This window comes from Genypterus blacodes, unplaced genomic scaffold (assembly GCF_046128005.1).
Source record: "Genypterus blacodes isolate CSIRO-AG114 ecotype Tasmania unplaced genomic scaffold, CSIRO-AGI_Gbla_v1 ptg000067l_1, whole genome shotgun sequence".
NCBI lineage: Eukaryota > Metazoa > Chordata > Actinopteri > Ophidiiformes > Ophidiidae > Genypterus > Genypterus blacodes.
The window spans coordinates 5,185,545-5,210,043 of NW_027466879.1; the positions used below are offsets into that span (position 1 = coordinate 5,185,545).

The 24,499-nt window shown below is 39.5% G+C and overlaps 1 protein-coding gene across 1 annotated transcript in view; it reads right to left on the reverse strand.

The window, feature by feature from the left end:
• Nucleotides 1-6,758: 6,758 nt before the first annotated feature.
• pcdh9 (protocadherin 9) overlaps nucleotides 6,759-24,499 on the reverse strand; it is a 177,635-nt gene continuing 159,894 nt past the window's right edge. Inside the window, exon 3 of the mRNA XM_076155917.1 lies at nucleotides 6,759-7,498. Within this exon, the coding sequence (XP_076012032.1) occupies nucleotides 7,128-7,498 (371 nt within the window). The 3' untranslated portion in view covers nucleotides 6,759-7,127. The remainder of the gene's footprint in view (nucleotides 7,499-24,499) is intronic.

Below are 24,499 nucleotides of genomic sequence, written 5' to 3' on the forward strand. Positions count from 1 at the left end.
GTATGAACACTCTCTATACCGCCTCCCTCTATTTTTCACAAGCACTTGGTACAGCCCAACCATGCAATCAACAGTTGATGGAGTATAGGTTGGTCAATCCGGAAGTGGCCCTCAGAGAGAGGGAGGGGTTAGTCTTCCAAAATAAACACACAATCAAAGAACCACCACTTCCTGCATCATGTATTGCAGGGGTGCCCAATATGTCGATCGCGAAGGCAATGTGAACAGAAACAGAAATCGCGGGCAGGCCCCCCGTTGGAGAGGAAGATCGTTTACACTTGGTCTTCTTAAAAGTAGATCCCGAGCTGAAAAAGTGTGGGCACCCCTGATGCATTGCATCTTAGTGAGGTGTGAGTGATGCTTCCGAACTCCAAACTTCCGAACTCCCTCACAAGGAAATGAATGTGTAACAACGGAATTACAGAATCAGGGTGCTAAATAATAAAAACTGTTGTTTTGATTATTATTGGATTGTCTACAATTAGTGGGAATAATGATTTCTCAGTTTCTCACTTGCTCTAAACAATTATAAAATTTATAAGACAAAGGTTTATAAATGACATAAAAACAGCAATTTGGACACTGGAATTTTAGACATTTCAGTTTAGAATTAATAAACCAATTAAAGCTGTTAGTTGTTATTCCAGTACATTCAAGATACAATAACTATCAAACAACTACCCTTATTCTTCACTTTTCCAAAGTACTGCAGGTTTGCCCATTATAAGGTCTATCCAGAGGCAATAACAGGCTTTTTTGATGGGTGGAAAGGAAACAAACTACTCCGCAACCTATTCCAACACACTGTATTTAAAGACAGCAGGTGTTGACAGGAATCTGTTTGCGATTGCCTCTGTAGACAGGTATGATTCTGCAGGTAGTTTCCAGCCTGTGTGTCTGCACCTGGGCATCTCCTCTCTTGTACACAGAGGCTACAGAAGTTAATCAACAATCCCTCTCTGCTCTCTGCCTTTCATCCCAGCACTCTGTTCAGAGCTCAGGCCTCATCTGGAGGGAATATTGGCAGAGTGTTTGTTCCTTGATTGGCTTTGGGGGAGCGATCCATACAGATGTGTCTGTTGTGCTCTTGTGGTTCAGATTTCTGGAAAGACTGAAGCCATCAGAGCGCTCTCTAAATGGCCTCTGGGTCCAGTGACTGGTCATTGATCCACACCAAAGCATTAGCTCCTGATGAAACAGTCACCGCTCTCTATCAGTGGTCTCACAAGTGGTTCTTTTTTTTTCTTTCTTTCAATTGATGTTCAGACTTGCCAGAATAATCTGTTTTCTACATTTATCCATAATGAAAAGTATGAGGAATACACAATATATTCACTATTTCAATATTTATAGATATTTATTTATATTTAATCCAATCAAAGAGAACTACGGGGTAATATCTGCAAAACTTCAAACTGATGCAGAAACAAGTACATCCAGTCATCCAAACCCAAATACCCTGAAAGCTTTGTTTTTGATTACTGGCTTACCTCTAGACACATTTTTAAAGACACCCACAAAGCATGACGCCGGCATCTGCCATGGTCGAGGCCATCTGATAACAGAGCAGGGTTTGCCTCAAGTACAAACTGCAAAATGGCAATAACATGGAACTCAGTATAATATGTCTATTTCATTAAAACAGTACAACAGAAATTGAATAGACGAAGAAACAAACATTTGACTTAAAAATAAGCCCATAAAGGGGTTAATTAAAATATTAAACATGCTTTTTGGTTTAATTTGCTGAAAGCCTCATTACACCATGATAGGAATCCATAAACTGAGTGCTCTGTTGAGAATATGTCTCTGTAACGCCTTCTGGTGACGACGTCTAAGCGTTTAGTCCCCAACAATACCAACATTTGCCACATGGGGGCTTACTATCTAAGTTGTCAATCATCGTTCTAAAGTGGGAGGAGTTGTGGAAGCAGGACTGGGGTGCAACAGATAAGAAGGTCATTTGAAGTGTTTTCTACAAAACCACCCACTCCACAATCTAGTTAGGAGGCGGCTGTTCAGAAGTTCACTGTCAGCAGTAGGAGAGTAAATAACTCGACTACCCTCAAGCTTCAACCTGCTCTGTGGTTTGACCAATAAAATGTAGTGAGCACCTAAAGGACCAAACAGTGTTGTGACCACAGTAATCCAGAGAAATAATCGGGGCTGTGCCTTGTGCTTTAAACCTGATTAATGATTTATCTGGTAATGAAGAGAGTCTAATACCTGAGTAATGGGAGACCTATAGCTGGTGTTAGTTAAATGATGAGCAGCAGCAGTTTGGACCAGTTGGAAGTGAGCCACGGAAAGTTGGCTGAGGCAAGTAAACAAAGCATTGCTGTAGTCCAGGCATGACGACAGAACAGAATGAATAATACTCTCTGTGTTTGGAAGCGACGGGCCTGTCTTTGGCAGTGTTCCTCAGCTGGAAAGAAAGCAAGACTGAACCAGTTTATTGCAATGTTTCAAACAGGTCTCATTCTTAACACTGAATGCTAACTGACCACAAACAATTACAATATGTCCAACACATATTATCATATTTTGATATTCATCCTCATCAGGTGTGAGAACAACAGGAACACCATACCAGACAGCGAATTTCACAAAAGAAACTCTAGAGGTTTTGGAGGTCTGTTAGATTGTTACACCATCGTTCCCATCTTATTGTCTATAATGTTTTGTCTAACCAACAATCAATGAAACAAAGTTATATACTATAAATCAGAAATTGTACCCCGTCACCCTGAATGGATTGTCTTGAGAAAGTCCGTTAAAAGGGATACATTGTGATATCTGGATATTCAAATAATTCAATTCTAAGCACAGTATAACTTTGGACTGTAAGGTGCAATTTCTCATAAAACTTATTATTGGACAGTATTTTCACATTATTTTTGTCCTCTGGCCTCTTTCTGCTGTTTATCTAACGGCAACTGAGTTCAGAGGTTCACACTTCACTGACCTCAGCTTCACCCTTGGCGGTGTGTGGCACAACGAAAGTGTGCTCATATCAACGAAACATTACTACATCTCTCATTTCCCTTTCAATCTGGTATTAAAGGGCAGAAAAATGTGTGAAAAAGTATAATCCATTTTTTGTGATTTATTTTTTCTTTATGGCCGTACACAGATGTTGTGCACTGACCTTAAGATGGTTTTCCTTCTCCCTCTACTGCTTATGCTATTTTAGGGATTAAATGTGTGATACGCTTGGAGAGGATTGCTCAAAGGAAACGTAATGGAAGTGTAAGTGAGTTTCGATATCATAGGGAAAAAATCCCCCACGTTTAGCAACAAATTTCAACATAAATTTAAAAATTCTGCTGCGATTGGGGAAATTGGCTCACCTTGTAACCAAGCAGTTTAAATCTAAATCTCTGCAGCTTAACCAGAAACATGTTGCCTATTTGTGATTGAAAGAGTAAAATCTTACCTTCCTCAGCTGCAAATTCAGAGAACTTTGATCCTTCTTAAGCAGCAGTCAGGTTTCTGATCTGGGCCTGCCATGTGCTTTCTTCTTGCAGCCATCCAAACAGATCCCTCCTGGCTGGAGATATTTCGGCTCACAAGGCCCCAGGGTTATTCTGTTTGACTGGCTAAGGCCCAGATTGAATTCTCCCACATTCATTAGATGAAACGAAAGTGACTGAAACATTGGAACAGACTACCCTTAATGCACGCGCTTATTATCTTCAAATATAGCCTTCAAATTATGTAAATGACGATGCTGTTTCTGTCTACTGTATCTTTGTGGAGAGTCCGTCTGAAGTGCATGCGTTCTCTGTTCCACTTTGTGCATTAGACTTCTGTGTCTAAAAAAATATTCTCAAAGCCATCTGAAAGAAAATGCGACAGGGAACCTTTTTTTTTCCTGGTTGTGGCGTGACACTAATTTACTACCCCTCACATTTCCAAGGCAATTAGCTTTGAAGCTTCTCAGAAACTATTCTTGCCCAAGTCGATATAGCCAGCATGGCAAATAAGAATTTAAGCAGGTCCACTGGGCGACGGCTGATAAATATATCAAATATTACAGTGAGAAAAAGAAAGAAGAAAGAAGGCATATAAAGGAAATATAATTACCTCAGGGGTTATTCTGGGTGCCTGGCCCTCCATTCCTGGCCAGTAGAATCATGCAAATTGAATTCTGATTGTCTCTGTGCTGATGAGCAAAGAACTGTAATGCTATCAAAGCATCTATGCACCACAAAACATGATAATTTGCAGGAGAAGCAACATGATAATCATCAATTCATCATCATGCCTGATGCCTTGCCATATGAAGGCCATTTGAATGCGAGTGGAATTCACCTTTCCGCACATCTGAAATACTATAAAGGTAAATCCACTAATGTGAATTTAATGAACACAAAGTTGGCATAAATGCCCCCTTCAAATGAAGCTCCTCTTCTATTGACACAGTAAACCTTCCATGTTCCAGCGTCTCCAATGGAGCAGCAGTATATCTTACTGCATCAGTGCAAGGAGCAATGCCGCGGAGAAGCACAAGCATCATTAGCAAAACCAAAATGGCTCCAGGAAATCTCAACATTCATGTCAAGCTCGCAGAACTTCCGCAAAGAATAAAAAATGTGTTATTATTATTATGATTTTAAAGGTTATTGATACTTGTCTGTGAAGGTTCTCAGTCGTGCACGTCATGGTATCCAAGGAAAGTAAATGTTAGAAAATTAGAGTTGCTGGTAAAGGCAACTCCAGATTCATCTCTTACGAGAGGTGAAACGTCTTCAAGAATCTACTTTCCTTGGTTATTAATACTTGTTTCACAATAAAATCAAGAATTTGAAAGACTTTTGAAGAAAAGTTGAGAAATGTCTGCCAAAAAACTAAAGACCAAAAAATATTCTCCAAAACTAGATTAATTAAATGATAAAAAAAATTAATTCCCTCCACAACTCATGCTGTAAACAAGAAATAAGGACTTAAAAGCTATTTGGTTGAGAACAACAAACAAGGACTGGAGTAAATCATTCTGCCAGTAAATGCCAGTAAAGCGTTTTGGCAATAATATAAAAATTTCACAAGCCAAAAGATCTTGTCCTGTCTATTGAATAATAATAATAACACGGTAAGTATTTTTTTCACTGTACAGCGTTTACAACATCTTGCATGGCAGAATGTCACATTCCCACAATTGTCTCCTTCAAAAATGACAAGAGAAAAATGTCTAATGTGGGCCAGAAAATAGGTTAATTTTAACACAGCTGCCATACTGCATTAATGCCCTCATGTGTTTGATTATGTCATGAAATGTGTCTATATGGACCTTAACATCATGATGCATTAGAAGTTGCTGCTTAGTTTAGGAAAATAGTGACCTGTACTGTTATGAACTGAACACTTAATGTTAATTTTGTGATAATGTTTCGGACCTTTTCTGGGCTCGAAATTTAACTCATACGAGCAAACATCCATGCAGAAGAGTCACACATTCTAAGATCATCCTGTTCACAAATAAAACATACACATAATTAAAACATTTATTGCAGTAGCTGTATACCTGTAGAGTAGTAACAAGGATTAACTGTTTCAGTATCTGTGATGTCAAACACCCGCACAAATGACAAACATACTGCGATAAGCAAATCACTCCATCCCACTTAACTTCTTTATATTGTGACATAAATATGAAAGTGCTTTACAAAACTGAACGCCTCTTAAATGCACAAATCAAGTATATCTCAACAAAATAAAATGACACAAATGATCAAGTTAATTTTAAAAGCTATATCTTTTAGCATGCTTTTCCATTGTGTAACTTGCCGTTCATGCTGTGGGAAAAATAATATAAAGTAACCATTATCAAACAATCTGTCATGGTTGACTCATCAATCAGCACATGCCTTTGTATTTTGCGTCAAAACCAATGACTGGGTTTTTGTTTTAATAGACGTGTAATTAGGTCTCAATTTAGCAAACATTTGATGCATAAGGCATTTCAATAACAGACAGGGTTTCCTTTGTAGCCAACATGTTTGGAATATTGAAATAGGCATAATTCAGTGTTTGACAAAACTTCATGAAGGCACAGTGATTATTCAACTTTAATCTTACCTATGGAAAATAATATATTGTGTCGAAATAATATATACATATGTCATTAAATTGCAAGTACTACTGAGGAATTGCACTCAGTTAAATCACAATTTGAATAAAATCTATACAGTGTTAAGACCAACCTTAGATAAAACATTTAGCCATTTACAAATATATTGCTATTTAATTGTACACAGTTTCAAAATCTGCTTATAGAGGAGAGATTTCTGTTTTTCATTTTAATAGTGTAGATACTGAGCACTGACATCCTTCATACGAAATGTTTAAAAAAATGTTTGCTTGTGGCGTTACTTTCATAAAATTATTATGAAATATGGGCAATTTTGTGTATAATACGAATGAGAGATTGTTTTGAAAGCAACAATTGGGATTTGAATAAAAATAACACGTGTTGACTTGTACATCATGCCACAATATAGATCTTTATCCAATTAAGATCCCAAATCCTGATGACGAGCCTTCATGGTGATCAACAGCCCAAAGCCGTCCTGTTCACTGTGATTATTACAGGTACATGATAGTGGTTAATAAGTCCTATTTACAAACACACAGACAATGACGAATAAACAAGTGTCCACTAACAGTGTTATTAGAACAACACTCTCTGAAATGTAGATCCATTTTCTTTGATTGTGTCGATTAATATAGTCCTGAACAACTCAATAACAACCACACCACACATATTGGTATATATTGGTCAGCCACTGAAGTTTTTCTTTTTTTTCTTTTTTACTTGTTTTCATTGTCTCATTTCACGTGTCCTTCCTCCATTTGTCCGACTCACTCTCGAAGTTGAAATGTGAATTTGCGGAAATCGATGGAGTTTAAAAAAAGGAGGTTTCTTCTAGAGTGTAGTGAAGTCGGATTGTGGAAAACACAGCATAAGCACTATAGTTCTGTGGCCTACATAGTACATGTAGCTATCACGTCGCAGAAGCATCAACGCAAGTGGGAGGGAATGAGGAAAGAAAGAGAAATAAAGCAAGAAGAGCTCAAATGAGTGGCTTTGTTTGTTGTCCAGCTGTAAGGACGTTTCAGAGTCCCTCTTATAGCTGCTGCTCCTTTGGGCTGTCTGGGCATGAGGTTGGCTGGCAGGACTTCAGACTCACCAGTGGGATATCAGCCATGCCACTGTTGGTGAAGTGTCCTTCTCCGCTTCCAAACTGCTTCCTGTCACCAAAATGCTCCGACCGTCCGCTTTCATTTTTCCAGGTTCTGGTCAGAGTGTGTCCATTGAGGAGTTTGTCCTTGGGACCCCACTCCCTCTGAGATGCAAAGCTGGACATGGGGGATTTTGGCTGCTGGTACGTTCCCAAGGTTGGAGGCATCCAGCAGTTGTCTGAATGTCCCAGGACCAAGCATTCCTGTGTGCACATCTCCGTCGCCTCCACTAGACCCCGAGGTCCCAGCGGCCCATCTACAGAGAGGAAACAAAAGCATGCAAATATAGATTGAGATTAGGGATGATATGAGCATTGTTACCTGTTTACATAACACTTCAGGTATGATGCTTTGAAAGCACAGGAGAGAAAGTGATGGAGCCTCCCTATGGTGATCTTCTGTATACGTCAGAGAGAAATTTACTTTTTTCAATAGAAATTGTTAATATACTTGCAGAATTAGGGCAATAACAATGTCAGTGAGACATCTGATGAATTCTGATCATCTGTTTGTAATAGGCACAGTGATTTATGTAGGAAATATTGATGAAAAAAGTTTTTTTTGCATGCAATGGGATAATGAGATTTATTTTAACCTGAATATTTAATTGAAAGATGCCAAGTTTATGTTTATTGTATTTTTGCCCTTCAATAAATGTATGACTTCAACCATTTTCTGTGCAGGGTTGAGGCTGACCACAGCCAATGCACCACTTTAAAGGCAGATAAGGAAATTCAAATAAGAAGCTGGCAAAAAGGAATACTGGTTCAGCCTTGTCAAAACATTATTGAATTGTATGCTCTAAAAAATTTCAAACGCTGTGCTGTTAGTTTATATGATCCAGTGATTGTAACATGTGGCCCCGGTTCTGCCAGCCTCCCTTTAGATGTGCTGCTGATATGATCCCCAAAACCATGCTGGTAAGAAAATCCATCCTGAAAATTGGATTATGGAGATATAAATAGAGATTATTCTTCTGTAGGACAGCATCCACTTGCTTCATGCCACATGGCGTTGATACAAATAATAAGCAGCTGCTTGATGCTGCAGCGCTTCACAGCAGGAATACACTTTGTTGGCAGATCTTAGGGAGGATAAAAGTTCTCTTTGGGTGCTCCTACCAATGGATTCTGAAGGGAAATTTCCAGCATACACACATGCACATGCATAAACATACACTGAAAACAGGCTGATAAAGGAACAACACACTTATGTAGGGTGGAACTACACTGCAATGCTAAGGTTCATCCTTTAATGAGGCCAAACTAATCGATTTCACACTCGCACCTCTGACAACCTTTGTTTCATTACACTTAAGCATGACTTTAACACTATTTTGTGCAAATAGTTACTTTAATATGTGTCCGGGATTATACCTTGCAAATGTGTAAATAGATGATAAAAACAAACAAACTATACAATAGGCCAGTCTGCAGGGGCTTCTACTGTATAACGCTGACATTTACTTAAGAGTAACAAAATAATAAAAAAGAGAAATAGGGAGAATAAAAAAGAATGAACTGTAAAACTCTACACTCTTTTCATCAAATCTGCCTTTTGCAACAAGTGATATATGTGTTTTGCAATGTAAAGTGACCTCCTGAGCATCATTCAGGAGCTTTATATCGGTTAAAGTTGTGAACAATGTTTGAAATATTGTATAAGTGGTAAACAAGTGGTAAGTGAGCTTCATAGGTCAATAAAAACAAAGCGGATGACAAATGGCACACTCAAAGACAACACAAACATGTCAATGAAACCAGAGTCTGTACAAAGAGGCTCTCAGATGCTGTTAGTATGAAGCTGCTCCACTCAGCTCTCCTGTATGACTGATGGAGCAGCTCTAGGTTTAAAACAAAGAGAAAACAATTTGTTGTAAAATGTTTGCATCACAGTGTGTCAGCAGCAAGATAACACCCTGTAGCTCGAGCTGTCTTTGAGGAACACACGTCCACATTTAGACAGTAAAGGGACACAATAAGCCAGTGTTCCAGGTGGAGTTTGTGTCAATCCAATCTCAATATTTGAAAGGCAATGTGGCAATTAAAGAACTCATCTTTAGGAACAAAACAAGCTGTTCTGTCTTTATTTGGAAAAATCACTTCCACGCACAATGAACATAATGTTTTTGTTAAAAGAAAAAAGAGGTACAAAACATAATTGTGTCCTAGTTCCTCACAGGCAGCGGGTGGGCTTTTTATACTTTTTATTTTAATTATTGTGTGGATGCTTTTTGAAGTCCATAATCATAAAATTGTGCTACTTCATTATCATGAAAGTGTCAATTTAAAATCTGAACTTATCCGTAAACATGTATTATGAAATTCCAGGTGGAATGGAGTCTCATGTCAACATAGGTTAGTGCTTATTACTATAAAACTAAAACCGTTTTTCATCTTCAAATTATGGAAATATAAGAAACCTTCATAACTTTGTCTTTCCTTTGACTTTGTTGTTTTGCCAAAGCTGCATGGCTGCTTATCATGGGAGCAGAGGGAGTCAACAGATGGGCTCCCACTGCTACAGAAGTTTGGTGCAAAAAGCGAGCAACTTTTAAGAGAGTTATTAAAAGTCATATGTGACTAGGCAGCATTTCCGTTATGTCCTGTTTCCTGTTTCTGACACATTCCTATGCAGTAGGTGGCGCCATTAAATACAAGAGGAAGAGGGGCTGTGTGCCTCTTGACGCTTGGTTGGTGTCATCATGGAACAAAGCTTCAGTGATCCTGTAGCTCTTTGGGAATTAATAATCATTATGTCCTCAAATCTATCCTACCTGTGAAGAACTAGAGGCAACGAGTATCAGCAATGATACTCACTTGAACATATCCCAGCATTCATCACTCTTCCTTTTCACCTTTCTTTACTATGGGGCCTTTTTATTCATCACGAGGCTAAAGCTGCCATTTCAAACCAACGTGTCCAACACTGCTTAGTCCCTGCTGACCCAAATGCAAATACAATATGAATGGATGAAAAAAGGAAGACATCGATTTTACTTTTTAGCTCGTTTGCTGAGTATTCATGACAGGAGCGTTTAGGGTCATTCATGTGCAAGACAGTGTGAGCTGATGTAATTGTTCCTGCTGTAATTCTACATCCGCTCAAGCCCTGCAACCGGAACACTTGGATGAATCTTTGAAACTATCCGACATCCTTTTGCATGTTGTGACTGTTGTGGTGTGAAGAAATACTAGATGTGGGCGACTATCTTTGCCTGTAGGATCTGTGTAGTGACAGGCATCCATAACGGCCTAATCAAGACCCACAAGTTCATAGCCACATGAACAATACTGTGTTCAGCCAAGGTGACGGCAAGATGAGCTCTCCAAAGACGCTGTTAGCCAGTTAGGGTGCCATTAAGTGAGGTTTATACTTCACTCTGGTCAGGGTGCACACCACGTATGATGTCACTGCCACACTCGTGCCATCATCCATGTAAGCATATGGAGAGTATGAACAATATAACATTGCCTGCTTCCGTTCAGGCTTTTTGAAATACTTAATACGCACATTTTTTCTTAAAATAAATTGTAATTTACAACCAACAGGTGGGATGATGTTTCATGGAAGATAGTAACTAAACAAATGTTCAAATAAATCACATTTGTGTGGTTTGGGTATTGATTACAGCAGAATTAGGTGACTGTAATGTGTTGTACCTCAGACTCAATTACATTTTTTTTGTAACAGCAGATCCATTCACTCATTAATCAAGGGCACTTTGTGCATTGCTATTCCCCTGATGTAATACACATGACTATTTGCATGTAGATTGGTCCAATCAGTGGCCCCAGTGGGCAGCAGTGGATCATTTGAAGCAGACATTACCCGCTGCTGTTCAGCACCTACCTGCTGTTTGAGACAACAAGCTGGACAACCGCTAATTTAGCATCACTTCAGCATCAAAAAAAAGATTTTGCAATGTTTTGCATTTCATTCATACTGTTACACAACAACAAACAGATTTAGCTAATGGTTAATTATTCTTTCAGTAATATCCATGAGCAACAAACTAATATGTCTCTGAAGCTGTGAAGCAGTTCTGTATGGTTAAAATAACCATTCTGTGCACGAATAAAAGAATACAAGCCCCGGTCCATTTTCTATTTCATTTACATTAATTCCGGTTGGAAAGAACAGGACAAAAGAAAGGAAGGAATAGAGAACTGCTTCCTATTTCCTGGTCATTCAAACAAAAGAACACGCTTAAAGGAGCTGAAATTCAGCCCAAAAAAAGTGAAATTCCACCCCAGTTCCTGTTTAAAACATGAGAAAGAGTTTTCATCTTTGGTTGTCACACACTTTCACCTCACTGTCACATTGTCAGTTCAAGCAATAGAACTGTCACAGCTATATTCAAAGTATCAAAGAATCCTGGACCTGATCTGGATCTGTGCAAGGCTTTTATTCTTTTCCCTCACTTGTCAGTCTTGTCAAATCTCTGTGACATCTGCAATCCTGCCCTGAACTAATGTTTTTCATTCTTGACCAACATGCCAGCAGATGATAAACTGTACATACAACATAGACCACTGCAACACCTAAACAAGATCCACTGGTGTTTAAGAGATTGAAACATGGTGACAACTTTCTTCCCCTCAGTTATGATTCCCACGTTTGTTTCATGATCCTAATCCTTGAGATGTCCTTGAAAAAGTGCAACACACTAGTTTCCTTCTTAACCAGTACCTCCATGGTTTCAGTCCTTACTGCTGTCCTAACTCACATCCTCCTCCACTGCTCTGCTTGCAGGTTGCAGGAATGTGTTGCTCCTCTTAATTGAGAGAGTGCAGCAGGGGTAGAGGCTTCTCCCACTGGGCCTCCTCCCTCCTGAACAGGCTCTCTGACACACTCAGAGAAACAGACGAGACCGGACTCAGCTCCCCTAACTTCCATCCTTATTAGCCATTGCCTTCTCTTTGTTTACTTTTCTGTGGTTTGTCATTGATGTAATTCTCCTGTGACCTGCCCCCAGTATTGTCCAGTGTTTTCATATCCATCTAATCAATTCTCACACACACCAACACACCAACACACCAACACACACACACACACACACACACACACACACACACACACACACACACACGTAAACTATTCTGTGTGTGAGGAATCCAGAATATGCTCGTTCAGTAAACAAAATCATATTTCATGTCATATTACAGCATTCTGAAAAGGTTGGTGATTGAGAAATCTGGCAGTGAAATATAATATCATATTTTGATTATATACGGTGCTCTGCTGTATGTATTTTCCATTTCAATTACTGATGCATACATGCAAAAAACATGGCTGTGCGTGATAGTAATGTATCAGAATCTGTCACTGTTTGAAGCCTTATGACTTGAAAAAGCCCAGAGGGACTCAAGTGACGCCCAGATTAAACCCTCACAGTCCTGCTGGAACCTGGAGGTGGTATGGACTGATAAGCACCAGCAAGCCACTACACTACAACTACAGATAAGAGGCTGCTCAGTCCTGTAGAAAAACATCCTCATACCTTTGAAATCATTCCTGGATGACCGAGTGCACCGTGGAAATGTAGATTCCTTTGACTTTTACTGTTTTTTAAAATTGCAACCTTTGTATTAGGATTTTGCATTGCTCTCTCTCTCTCTCTCTCTCTCTCTCTCTCTCTCTCTCTCTCTCTCTCTCTTTCTCTCTCTCTCTGAAACACATACGGGCTGTAGTTTAATACATTTCCAATGATCCAGTTCAGTTCAGTTCAACCAACAATGCAATACAATGCATGTTAGCCCTTTATCACTGTGAGATGATGCAGTGCAATAAGACACAATGCAATGTTCACTGTACCTGCACTATGCCTTGGTTTTATATCTACTTTTTATATCTACTTTTAGATATTTAGTTCATCTGTAGTTGCAAAGTCACATCTATTTTATGATAGTCTCATAGAGGTAGTATAGAATAGGTATCATGTTGCCTTTGCTTACATATAATGGCTGCCATGGTGTCACTGATTTTGTAGAGAGCTTTCTGCTCATGGTTGCTATGCACAAGAAATCAAATTTCTCCATGCACACACACACACATACGTGCGCGCACACGCACATGCACACGCACACGCACGCACACGCACACACACACACAAACACACACAAAAGCACACACACGCATAGACTAGCAAATAGCCGCTGGCTGATTGTCGGTGCAGCCCCTGAGTGCTTTAAATAACATTGAGGCACAGGTGTTGAGGAATGCAAGGGATTCAAAACTGTGTCAGATGGTGCTGACTTTTGCTTACAGCACTGTGCAAATGTTGCCGATGTCCACAAAGACGGATAACTTAAAGACAAAGAAACCATTAGGTTGCCTGCTGATAGGGAGTCATTAGGATGTGCTTCAGGCTGCTCGGTTTAATTCTGCACGATCTCTGGAATAAATGTGAACCATAAGCAGTAACGATGGACACTTTCACCAAACAGCTTTCACATGCCTCTCTTCCAGTACTCCTACTCAGCATCTAAAGATCACAGAGGTTATAGTCGAGGATAAAATCACTCTGATTTTTGGCCAGAGGTTGTTTGCAAGTGTAAGGGAGTATTCTCTTTTTTCGTCTGCCGGCAATTACTAATGAGATAACACTTGGCTAATTAATCGGAGGCGCACTATCAGCGCCGATGTGCCAGTCCCACGCCAACAACCTACGGCCTTTGGAATGGCGAGGGTGAGCGGGCGGGGAGAGAGCGGGAGTGATTGAGTGCAGGGGATTTAGTGTCCACAGGGCTTGTTTATTTATCCGTGCTGTTAAGCATGCCCAGATGTTGTTATATGGGGATGAATGAGGCTTTGTTTTGGTCCAGCGTGAGGGCTCAAAGTGCCACGCCGTTGTCTCCAGCTGCTGCTCCAAAACACACAAGATAAGTCTGGCAGATTAATTTTCAATTCTTTAAAGCCTCTGTGGGTTTCCCTCTTTGACCCTCCCACCTTCCACCATAAAACACACATTAACACACTGCCAATCCATCAGTGTATAGGAACATCCAAGGCGTGGAATGATGTCTTTAAGCACATAGCCTGCATTCATAAAGAGGTGTCTCACATAGGGAAGACATACAGCAAGTGGCTTGGGGAATGCGAGTAGTATAGTGGTGAATGTCCAAAAAGGCATATAATTACAATCCCTTACAGCTTTGGTACAAATTTGAAAACAGGCCCTGTGATCTAAAGGCTATCTGGGGTTGGACAGAAACGATAGTGAACAGAGCAGAACAGAGCAACATGCTGGCTCCCCAAGAGAACTGGAGTCTGGCTGATGGATCCTTCCTCACGCTCCCTTTGAGGCATCAGCCTCTCGTGGGAGGAGATGAAGGGCAGGAGAGAGTTGAAATGGTAGAATGAAATGAAATAAACGAGAGTGGAAGTGAGGGGGGCTCAGAAAGAGAGAGGATAGAGAGTGTGTAGGAAAAATATGTCACTCCATTGTCAGTGATACATATTATTGACTTAAACCTCTTAAACCTCGAACAGATCTAATTCAAGTATTTAAGACCACCACATTACTACTTGGTTACTCAATTACACACCTTTGATGTCATACCTCACTTCGACCCAGTTGTACATGCAAATCATGGAGGGTTTCCAAAGGTGTTTAATTGTTTCTTAACTTGGAATTCGAGATGAAACTCAAGTTTACCTGCTGTGAGGCATAATGTGACCTTTCAACCTTTTGGGCAAAAGCACTATTAAGATCTTCCGAGCCTCTGTGTGTATACTTGTTTTGATTGTTTCTGCTGAAAAGTGCTCATATGTACTGAACTCTGAAGTCATACGTACTGCTTTTCCATCTGGTATTAACCACCTTCCAATGAGCCCCCTAGCACAGCTTTCAACCCATCTGTTCAGAGCAAATACAACATTTGAAGCTAACAATTAGCTACATCCAAAGCTAATGATGCTTCCTGATGACATGTGTTGGTCTTTGTGTGGCGTCAGCACTATTCAGTGAGTTGAGGAACGTGTAAACCACAGTGTGTGTGAGTGAGTGTGTCACATTAATGTTACTTTACATTCAAGAAAGTGGATAAGATAAAATGAAATACTTTAATACTGAAATTGCGCTGTGAATGCTTTTGCTCTGGATGGCTATAATGTTTTTAATTGATTCCTAAACATTGAAGACAAACAGGACATTACCAAAGCCTAGTAGAAAAGCACACAAGCCCTTATAGTTTGTTAAAAACAAGCTGAATCTGCAGTTGAGCCTCCAGCCGTGTCGGTGCAGCTCTGCTTGTACTGTGCACAAGATAGTGACCTCATTCATTTTCCTCTTCTGAATGACAGGACGGTCTCGGAGAAAAAAAAGGCTGAGATTCAGGGACACTGAATCAGATGAGAGACATTTTTCACCTGCTTTACAGATGAAAGAAAAAAATGATTTCAGCCGAGACCGTTCACTTTCCAGGGGGACAAGCCGAAGACCTTCAGTGTAATATTCAGTGCAAGGCAGCGGAAAGAAATTGAGGATAACCGCAAATCTATTGCTAAAGCTAGAAAGCCAGTACTTACGGGTGGGGAATGAAAGTCGATATTTAACATATCAAGAAACTGTACTCTTCTCACCAGTGTAGACAAGCACCAGCAAACAGGCCACATCTTTATTATTTTATTATGACTGCTCACATGAGTATTGTTTATCACTATCACCTTGCCTGCTGTCCAAAAATCATAGTTTAATTTCCCTTGTAGTGTTTAATTATACCCTCTATCTCTGTCACAGTCTTGGTTCTCGGGACCCAAATGGTCTGACTGGGGAAATCAACTGGGAAATTAGCCACACACTTAGCTTGTTATATAACTACTCGCTAATAAACAAGTATGTTGTCTATGGGCTTGGCTGTCACTGATGGATGCTATTATGTTCATAACAAGGTATCTCTAATCAGGGACCAATGACTAAAGTCCATCCTCAACAAGGGTACAAGCACAAGTGGCATTACGTCACTTATCATGCAGAGAGCAAAACTGCAAAACAGGAAGGCCCCTGTAGTTTTTTGAGAGATGGTATGCTGCTGGTATTATCTGACCAGAGATGTCAGATTACTTTAGAAATGACTGCAAAATGACTGACTGCAAAATACAGCGACAGACTGAATCACATTTATCAGTTACCAGTTATCAAATACTCTGAAATGCTGTAACAAGCTGTGAATGGAAGCACAATACATAATATAATTCATTGCTTCTTGAGTGGAGACCCTGCAATAAAAGATTTCACGACTTTCAACGTGCTATATTGTCATGCATGTTCATATTGAGTTTCTAACTTCACACACCAAACTAGAGTTACAGATCCATATTTCAGTAGCTGTGTGATGCAGAAGGGCTGAATAATAACAGCTGATGTCAGATAAACCACCAACAGTGCAGTGCAAGTGTTCTGGTGGCTCTAATTCAGAGGAAGCTCGGGAAAGGAAATGTAGGTCCTGCTCCTGGGTTTTGCTGTATTATTTATCAGCAGGTACACGGCGTTAAATATTTAAAATGCAACAGTATTACGTCACGGTGACATGTATTAAAAACATCACAGTCTATTCTGTGCTATTTGAGAGATACTGAGGCAGCTTGGTTTACACACACGTTTCACTGTGTGCTAATGCAGTAGTGGAGGCGGTGGATAGGCGAAGTGACTGCTTTGATGTCAGCAGCCAGGCCTTACTATTGATTATTTTTCACCTTTTATTCAGGAGCATTGATGACAATATGTAAACTACACGTCATAAAATTTTCCAAGTTGTCAGATTGCCCTCCTATTGGCTATATACGATGTTGATGAAGTCTTTGTGGATCAGGGTCAGAAATGATAAGATCTCTCAGTAGGCAAGTCTGTCTGGTTTCCAAACTACATGTAATTCAAAAGGCGTATTTATTTATTTATTCATGTATTCCGCCCCTGTGTGCAGTGAGAGTCCATATACATATCTCATTAGTGGGAATTTAGCAGACTGCGACTGTTACTCAGCACTGTGACTCCTCATAACCCATCCCTGCTGTGTGACCTCCTCCATTGTATGTCACGTTCTGTTCTGTCGTTAAGTCTGTCGCCTACAAGTTGTGCTCATATACTAACCTTAGGTATTGAGATTTGTGTTTGCTTGCAGCTTTTAGTGAAAGAGCTGCAAAGAATGTGATGTTTGGGTGAATCGGCACACAAGGTTCATATGCTGATTTCCCCAGCCATTAAGCGAACATTAAACTGACTATACATAGGATGTACTCCTGTAGGAAAGAGGAATACAAATACATTCACAATTAGATGCATATAACCACAATGCCATGGAATAAAAGTTTCTTGATGGCTGACAAAGTACAGCATATATCTAGTTTATACTCTTTGTAAAGTAAATTGTCAAAAGTGGAAGTGAGATTTGTTCATGTCATCACACATCATAGATTAAACCAAACCCGCCTTGCTGACAAAGGTTATAATCTCAGGCTGTCACTTGTTGTGTAATGCTTTTTGTCTATGGAATGTAGCAAACAAAATATATAAACACCAAATAAATGCGTATGTTAGAAAATGAAACTAGATTTAAAATGCAATCATAATGTATTCCCGTCCAATTAGCAGTAATGATATATTTGCATCAGACACGTATAACTAATTAAATGAAGAGCTATCACACACTGATCACTCGTCTCAGCTCACTTGCCTTTTTTGTCACACGCTGTTTTCTCACCTTATTAATTGTAACACATAACCGTGTTAGTGTGTTTTAAGCACTTCAGAGCTTCAGTGTAAATTGCTCAAATCGAGTTAATCATCAAGTTGATCAAAATGAATGATAGACAGGATCAGGAAAAGTCCAGTTAGATTTTTCAAGTTTCATCAAAATCATTATTGAATTGCTATCTATTATTTATCATCTCTTTACTTGGCGAGCTTAAAGTATTATTCCTGTTTACCAAATGATTGCTTCTTTATTGATTACTACATTCTCATGCCCATTCCCACTTGGGTATGGACTTCACACTTTTTTACTATGAGCTGCTTTTGTGTCACCTGACTTGTATAGTATTAAATACTCTGCTAAATAAACCTAAACAGAGTACTTCCTGTGGTTTCTTCCTTTTTTGCTCCACCGCCCTCTTCACTCAGATTTTCCATTGCACCACTCCAGGGGTTCACTTCACATCCAATTTAAATAGAATATTTTATCAAAGTTGCCGGATTCCAGTAAAGTAAGATTAAAAATTTAAAAGTTGTTTCAATATATTTCTTACAAAACTTAATCAAAAGCTAACTTGCCGTATCCCCCCCAACATGCCCTGGTAATGTTTAATAATTTACAGACACAGTGTTGTTGTTATTGTGCAGCTCTACAATAGGCAACTCGGTTATTTTAATAACTCAATAATAAAAACGCTATTAATATCAAAAACTTGGCTCTCAAAGATATAATTCTAAATGTGCTTTATTAGATTCTAGAGGGAAATTCCACCAATTTTACACATTATATTCAATGAATTGGTATTGGGGAGCACTATTCAGCACACAATATCAACTGTATGCAGTCTTTTGTGGCTGTAGAGGGCGCTGTGCCGAGTCAAGGAAAGGTGACCTGATGTCTATAAGCTTAAGACTATAAGCTTGAAAACTTACGCCACTCCTGAGTTTGGGTCACGCATTAAATAAGATGACTCTGAATAGGCCTCAGTCTTGAAAACTTGTATTCTGGCAGTGACTTGTGTCCAAAGCCCCTGAATTTGCACAGCGCCATCTACTGTACAGACACGAAAGACTTTCCAAATGTGTTGTGACATACTGAATAGTTCACCCATTACAATAAACTGAATTTGATGTCTAAAACTGGTGGAGCGACCCTTTATAGTTGCCAGGATGAGCGTAGAGACTCATGTTCAGTCTGACTCCAGTGTATTTAAAACCGTCACTTCTTAGGCAGCAGTGTCTGGATGTCAACCTTGTAATGATTTTGGGCTTCAGAGAGTGTGTCAGACATTTCAGTGTGCACCATGAAAGCTCTTGGAGGAGGTGATTTCTTCCTGTTGGAACACATCGGCACGGAGGAATAGAATTTTGTCATTTAGAGCAAGGAAAACCATCTGCAGCTCAATGTCTGTGTGACAAAAGAGTGATCTTTGGAGTGATCTTTTCCTGACAGAGGAAGACCAAACTGACGGCTGTCACCGCACCTGTCACCAGTCAGAGTGAGGAGGTGGAGATGCCGTCGCCCTACATGTGCCTGGCCGTTACGCATTAAAAACAAAATCAAGTGCAGTAAGATGGAGGAAAAGTACAAGAGGGTGGAGTAGATCATTCACTGGAGGCTCTGGTCCTTCACGACACATTCAAACCGTTGGTGGTAGCCAGCGAGTTGCTCTTTGAGGAGTTGTGCTGTGGAGGTTGAGAATGTAGGTAGGAGTAGTAAACTGGTGAAAAAAGGCACTCTGCTCTTAGCCTGGAGGCAGAAGCAAAGGGGAATATGAGGACTAAACTAAACTCAATTCTGGAGAACACCTTCCACCCCCTCTCAGGCAAGATGAAGATACACAACATAGTCACCCTTTGCCTCAGCATTCACTGTTGTGCCTACAGCCATCAGACTGTGCAATGTTTTGTACCCAAACAACTCAGATCTCAGCCAACCAGTAGGAAGAGACTGAACAAACTTAACAAGCCACTATGGACCGCTTTGCTATTCCAGAATCAAATATGTTTAAGTATTTGCTGTAAATTCTATGGACTAATTTGCAAATGTTGCACGTTGACTGTGGATACTTTGCTCATGTTTAGAATATGTAGCTGTATTGTGGAAGTAAAATACTATTCATTCATTGTATCGCATGGCAGGTCTGTTCTAGGGCTTTTGTTAAAGAGACATGTGGTTATGCAAATCCCGTTAGTACAGTTGATAACACGTATTGTTGTTTCCAGTGCAGTCTTATATTATATGCCACTGCCTTTCATTCTTGTATGCATACAGTTTATGACCTTCAGATTGCCATAAGTACCATGGACATTTGCAAATTATATATTGTTGTACTGCATCTCTCTCTTCATACATTTACATTTACATGTTGTCCAGACACACAGACATATTGTATGTTTTAAATCTGTGTTCACTATGATGTGTGTATTTATAAGAAATAATGGGTCCACTTGTAGTTCCCTTGTTGCCCAGTGGGTGGTATGTGGAGTAGGGCCTAAGTGTATACAGGTAAGCCCCTAATCAGAGGGCAGGTGATGTTTACGGGAAGGGGCACACAGTTTTTGCACCGTCACGCCACGGCGCGTCACGTCATCGTCAGCGTTAGCACATGGTGGTGTATCGCAGTATGGAAACGTCTAAATGTTTGCCTGAAAGTTACGAACCAGAAGAAGAATGAATGGACCGGAAGTGCTACAAATAAACATCTGCATCGCTTTGGACGTTATCCACAGACAGGCTACGCGTCAATAAGGCAAGTGCCGGTACAGCAGCGCCTCAGTGGCTTGCAGATGTACACATTTTACATATTTTATGTCATCAATGGGGATATCTAAACGTGCTGTGTGTGAATGAATAACGACATGAAAGCAGCCCGTGCACACAGACAGATAGTGTCCATATATCCAGTCAGGTAGAGAGTCGGTTGTCAGTCGGGTCTCTTATAAAGTGCAATTAAGGCAGCCGTACAGACAAAACACACTGTGAATCACTGCCTTACACTGCTCAGAGCAACAGCTCTGTCCCCATGACAACAATGGCCAAGTGAAAATGATTTCTTCTCCCTTTCTAATCTCCCACTGCATTAGACTCAGTCACTGACTTTGTAATCTCATTTCTGGTCTAAATCAGTGAATACGCCTGTTCATCTCAACAATGGATCGAATACATCTCTAGTTGAAGACTCTTAGTATAACTGATGATAACAATTAGAGAGACTCAGATTCTACTAATGTTCTTTTTTGCTCACATTAATGCTACTTTTTTAATGTACATACTTTTTTAAGTTTCTTAAGTTCCATTTGTCTTTTCTGTGCTGAACCGTAATTAATCTATCTTGACAAGTAAAGCTTCAATTTATCTCATTAGTGACATCATGATGCTGTCAGATGGGGCCACTGGCATTAAAGTGCACTAAGACACAAAAAGGCACTGTAAAGAGTCTGATTGATATAGAACGCGGAAAGAAACTCCGACAAATAAACTATGAAAACAACAGAGAACTGCTTTCTGACACACACCCACACACATCTTATCAACAACAAGTTCAATATGGCTGAGGGTATGGTATGAAGAAGCCTTTTCAAACTCTTTTCCGCAATTTACAGGAGGATCAAATATCTAAATCAGAGAAAATAATAACCCCCCGGCATCAATGTTAGTCCGTGGTTCAGTGCAACAGAGTGTGTCCTTGTGTTGTGTTTCTATAGTACCAAAGCCCTTTGTTGTTGATTTAATTCAGGAATGAATGAGAAAATAGGAGGAAGTCACTGGTGCATTGCAATAATCTGGTGACTAGTTATTACATCATGCTCAGAGATTTACCTACACTCAAATTCAGTTTAATCATTCAAACTAACGAAGGTGGACTTGTGTTGCTGAGCTGCTGGCGTCAACGTATAACAGGACTTCTTATTCATAATTGGCAGAAATAATTGCCTATGGTGAAGTTGTTTTTTTTGTGTGTTAAGTAGAAGGCAGTTGGTAATTTGCATTCAGTAGTTCCACTAAATGTTTCATGGCTATCTATAATGAATAAATCATTCAAGAAAGCATTTTATTGTGACTAGTTTATATGCAGAGAATTGAATGCAATCTGCTCAAAGCACAATGGAATAACACCACCTGCTAGAACACCACTGGACTGCCTTCATAGGAAACAATGCAACTGTAAGCCTGTCAGAATGTGTTGATGTGATCTATCTGGGCAATATTTGCATAAAGAAACCCAACAACTTGACTTAACACTGGTTTGTGCATCACAAATAGGAATAACTGTAACCTAAAGTAAACATATCATATCATAAACACTGCCTTTATTTGTTTTACAGCTTGGTAGCTCCTTGATTTTATGCATTTTTTATTTAATTTTATTTCTATGCTGCTACATTTATCCTGGTAGGTTTTTCCCCCCAATGAAAAATAGTACATTTTTATTCCTTCTTCCAATATATGTAACATGATGGCAGCTCTGTGCACGCTGGGATTCAGCATCAAAAAAGGAGTAAATGGCTCACGGCAAAAGACTTATTATGGAATACTGTCCGACGTTGTGCTCCTTACAGTGAAGCCCACACACGCAGACACAAGCACAGCGGATTAGCATAAGGTGGACGGGGTTACGGTGTGTACAGTAACTGCTTACATGCAGGGTAATAGAAAAAAAGGAAAGAAGTGTGAGACAAAATGAGTGGGAAAGAAGAAAAAAACTGATAGATAAATTGGACAGTGGAGTAGTGACAGAGATAGATGCATAATTCACTTTGTTGATTATAACCATGGGCTGGAGGGAATTTGATAATAAAACAAAACCTTGTTAATCCCTTGAGAACTCTGTAATTGCAATGTTGAGGTACATCTTCTCTCTGTTAGTAATTGTAATTTCAGAACTCGCTCTGCCTATATATACATTTATTCATACTTACCTGAGGGAAGGGATAGGACTACTACTGTCTATTAAAAGTGAACTGAATTAAGTTGATATAATGTATGCTTGGAAGACCGGCAATGTATTGATTTGGTTCAAAAATAAATCTTATGGTATAACTAATAAAAGACAACTTTTATTAACTTAGTTGTCAGTACCTACAGCAAACTATTCATAAATTCATTGCTTGAATTAATTCCTCAATGTGATTCAAGTCTTTCATTATTTTTGATTCAATTGAAGTATAAGCTATTTAAATGCATGCGGCCTCTTGACTTATCGTCTTGCAGTTCGATGCGTAATCGCACATGTGTTTTGCCGTGTCGACCTGATAAGTTAGAGGTGTCAAAACTTATCAAGTGTTCAGGCATTAAATCTGAAGTGACGGAATAAGTTTGCACCTCCTCTTCAACTCCAAGAAACATCTGCCACAGCTTTAGCGGTGTTATGGTGTTAAAGCAAAGGCAATTAATGCCACAGGATTGCATGAATCAAATAAGAGATGCAGAAAAACAAAGTGAAAATGGATCTAGCTGCTGTTACTGACAAGTTCATGGCCACCACTTTCTCTTTTTGAGAAGTTGCAGTGTTCATTCCTACAGAGAATATACAAGAAAATGTGAAATATTTGCCTGAATTATTTAGATTAATGGTTCTTGCAACAAACTTCCAACAAACACCAATCAAATCATCTCATCTCAGCAAAATAAACCATCTCAGCAACTTTAACATCAAATACCACCAAGAGTTCTTGCACCACAGTATGAGGGAGGAAATCAATAGAAGAATATGATTAGAATACAAGAAAAGCCTTTTTACAGCTGATTCTCTGCGTCAGTGTACTTTCAGTTTACTGATTTGCCATGAAATAGATATCATGAAATAGCATCATCAAAGAAGTAGAAACCGCTACTGATCACATGAAATGTGAGTGACGGCCATATGCATAAATCTGCTCTGTGTGATGGTTTGTGTGCTGGGAGGAAGTGGAGGTCAGGGCCTGGCAGAGACCCCTGTTGGGTGCAGGTGGCGAATAACTTCTGTCAGCCAAGTAATTAAGTGTCCATCACATCCTTGCAGGAGGGCTGTGCAACCCAGAAACCTCTTCCAATCTCCATCTGGGAGAGGGATTGGAGCTACAATCTGGCCACGCTTATGATCCACCTCCGTACCACTTTATTTGGCATATTATAAAATCAGAATTAGCCTCTGATTTGTTTTTTATAACATATGCACAGCAAAGCACTTAATGCCTTTATATGCAATCTGTTTGAAGTGCGTAGGAAGCGGTTCACTATTTGACATATTTTACAGGGAAAGGCAACGGATGAATAAACGAACAATAATTAAAAGAACCCATACATAATAGAAGAAATACAAAAGAACATAAAGACTATTAAGGATATAAAGAAGGTCAGGAGCAGGAATATGGAGAAGATCTAGAATCTAGAACTATCCATCCAGATAGCACAACTACTTAGCAGTGAATAAGAACAATTGAAATATATGTAAATTCTGCTATTGTGGCAAATTGTCCTGACAGAAATGTACTTCTTGAAGCCATAGTTTAAAACGATTTAATAATTGTAAGTAGGTTTTTGTACAGCACAGATAAGCAGTGTCTGATTTGTCTTAGACT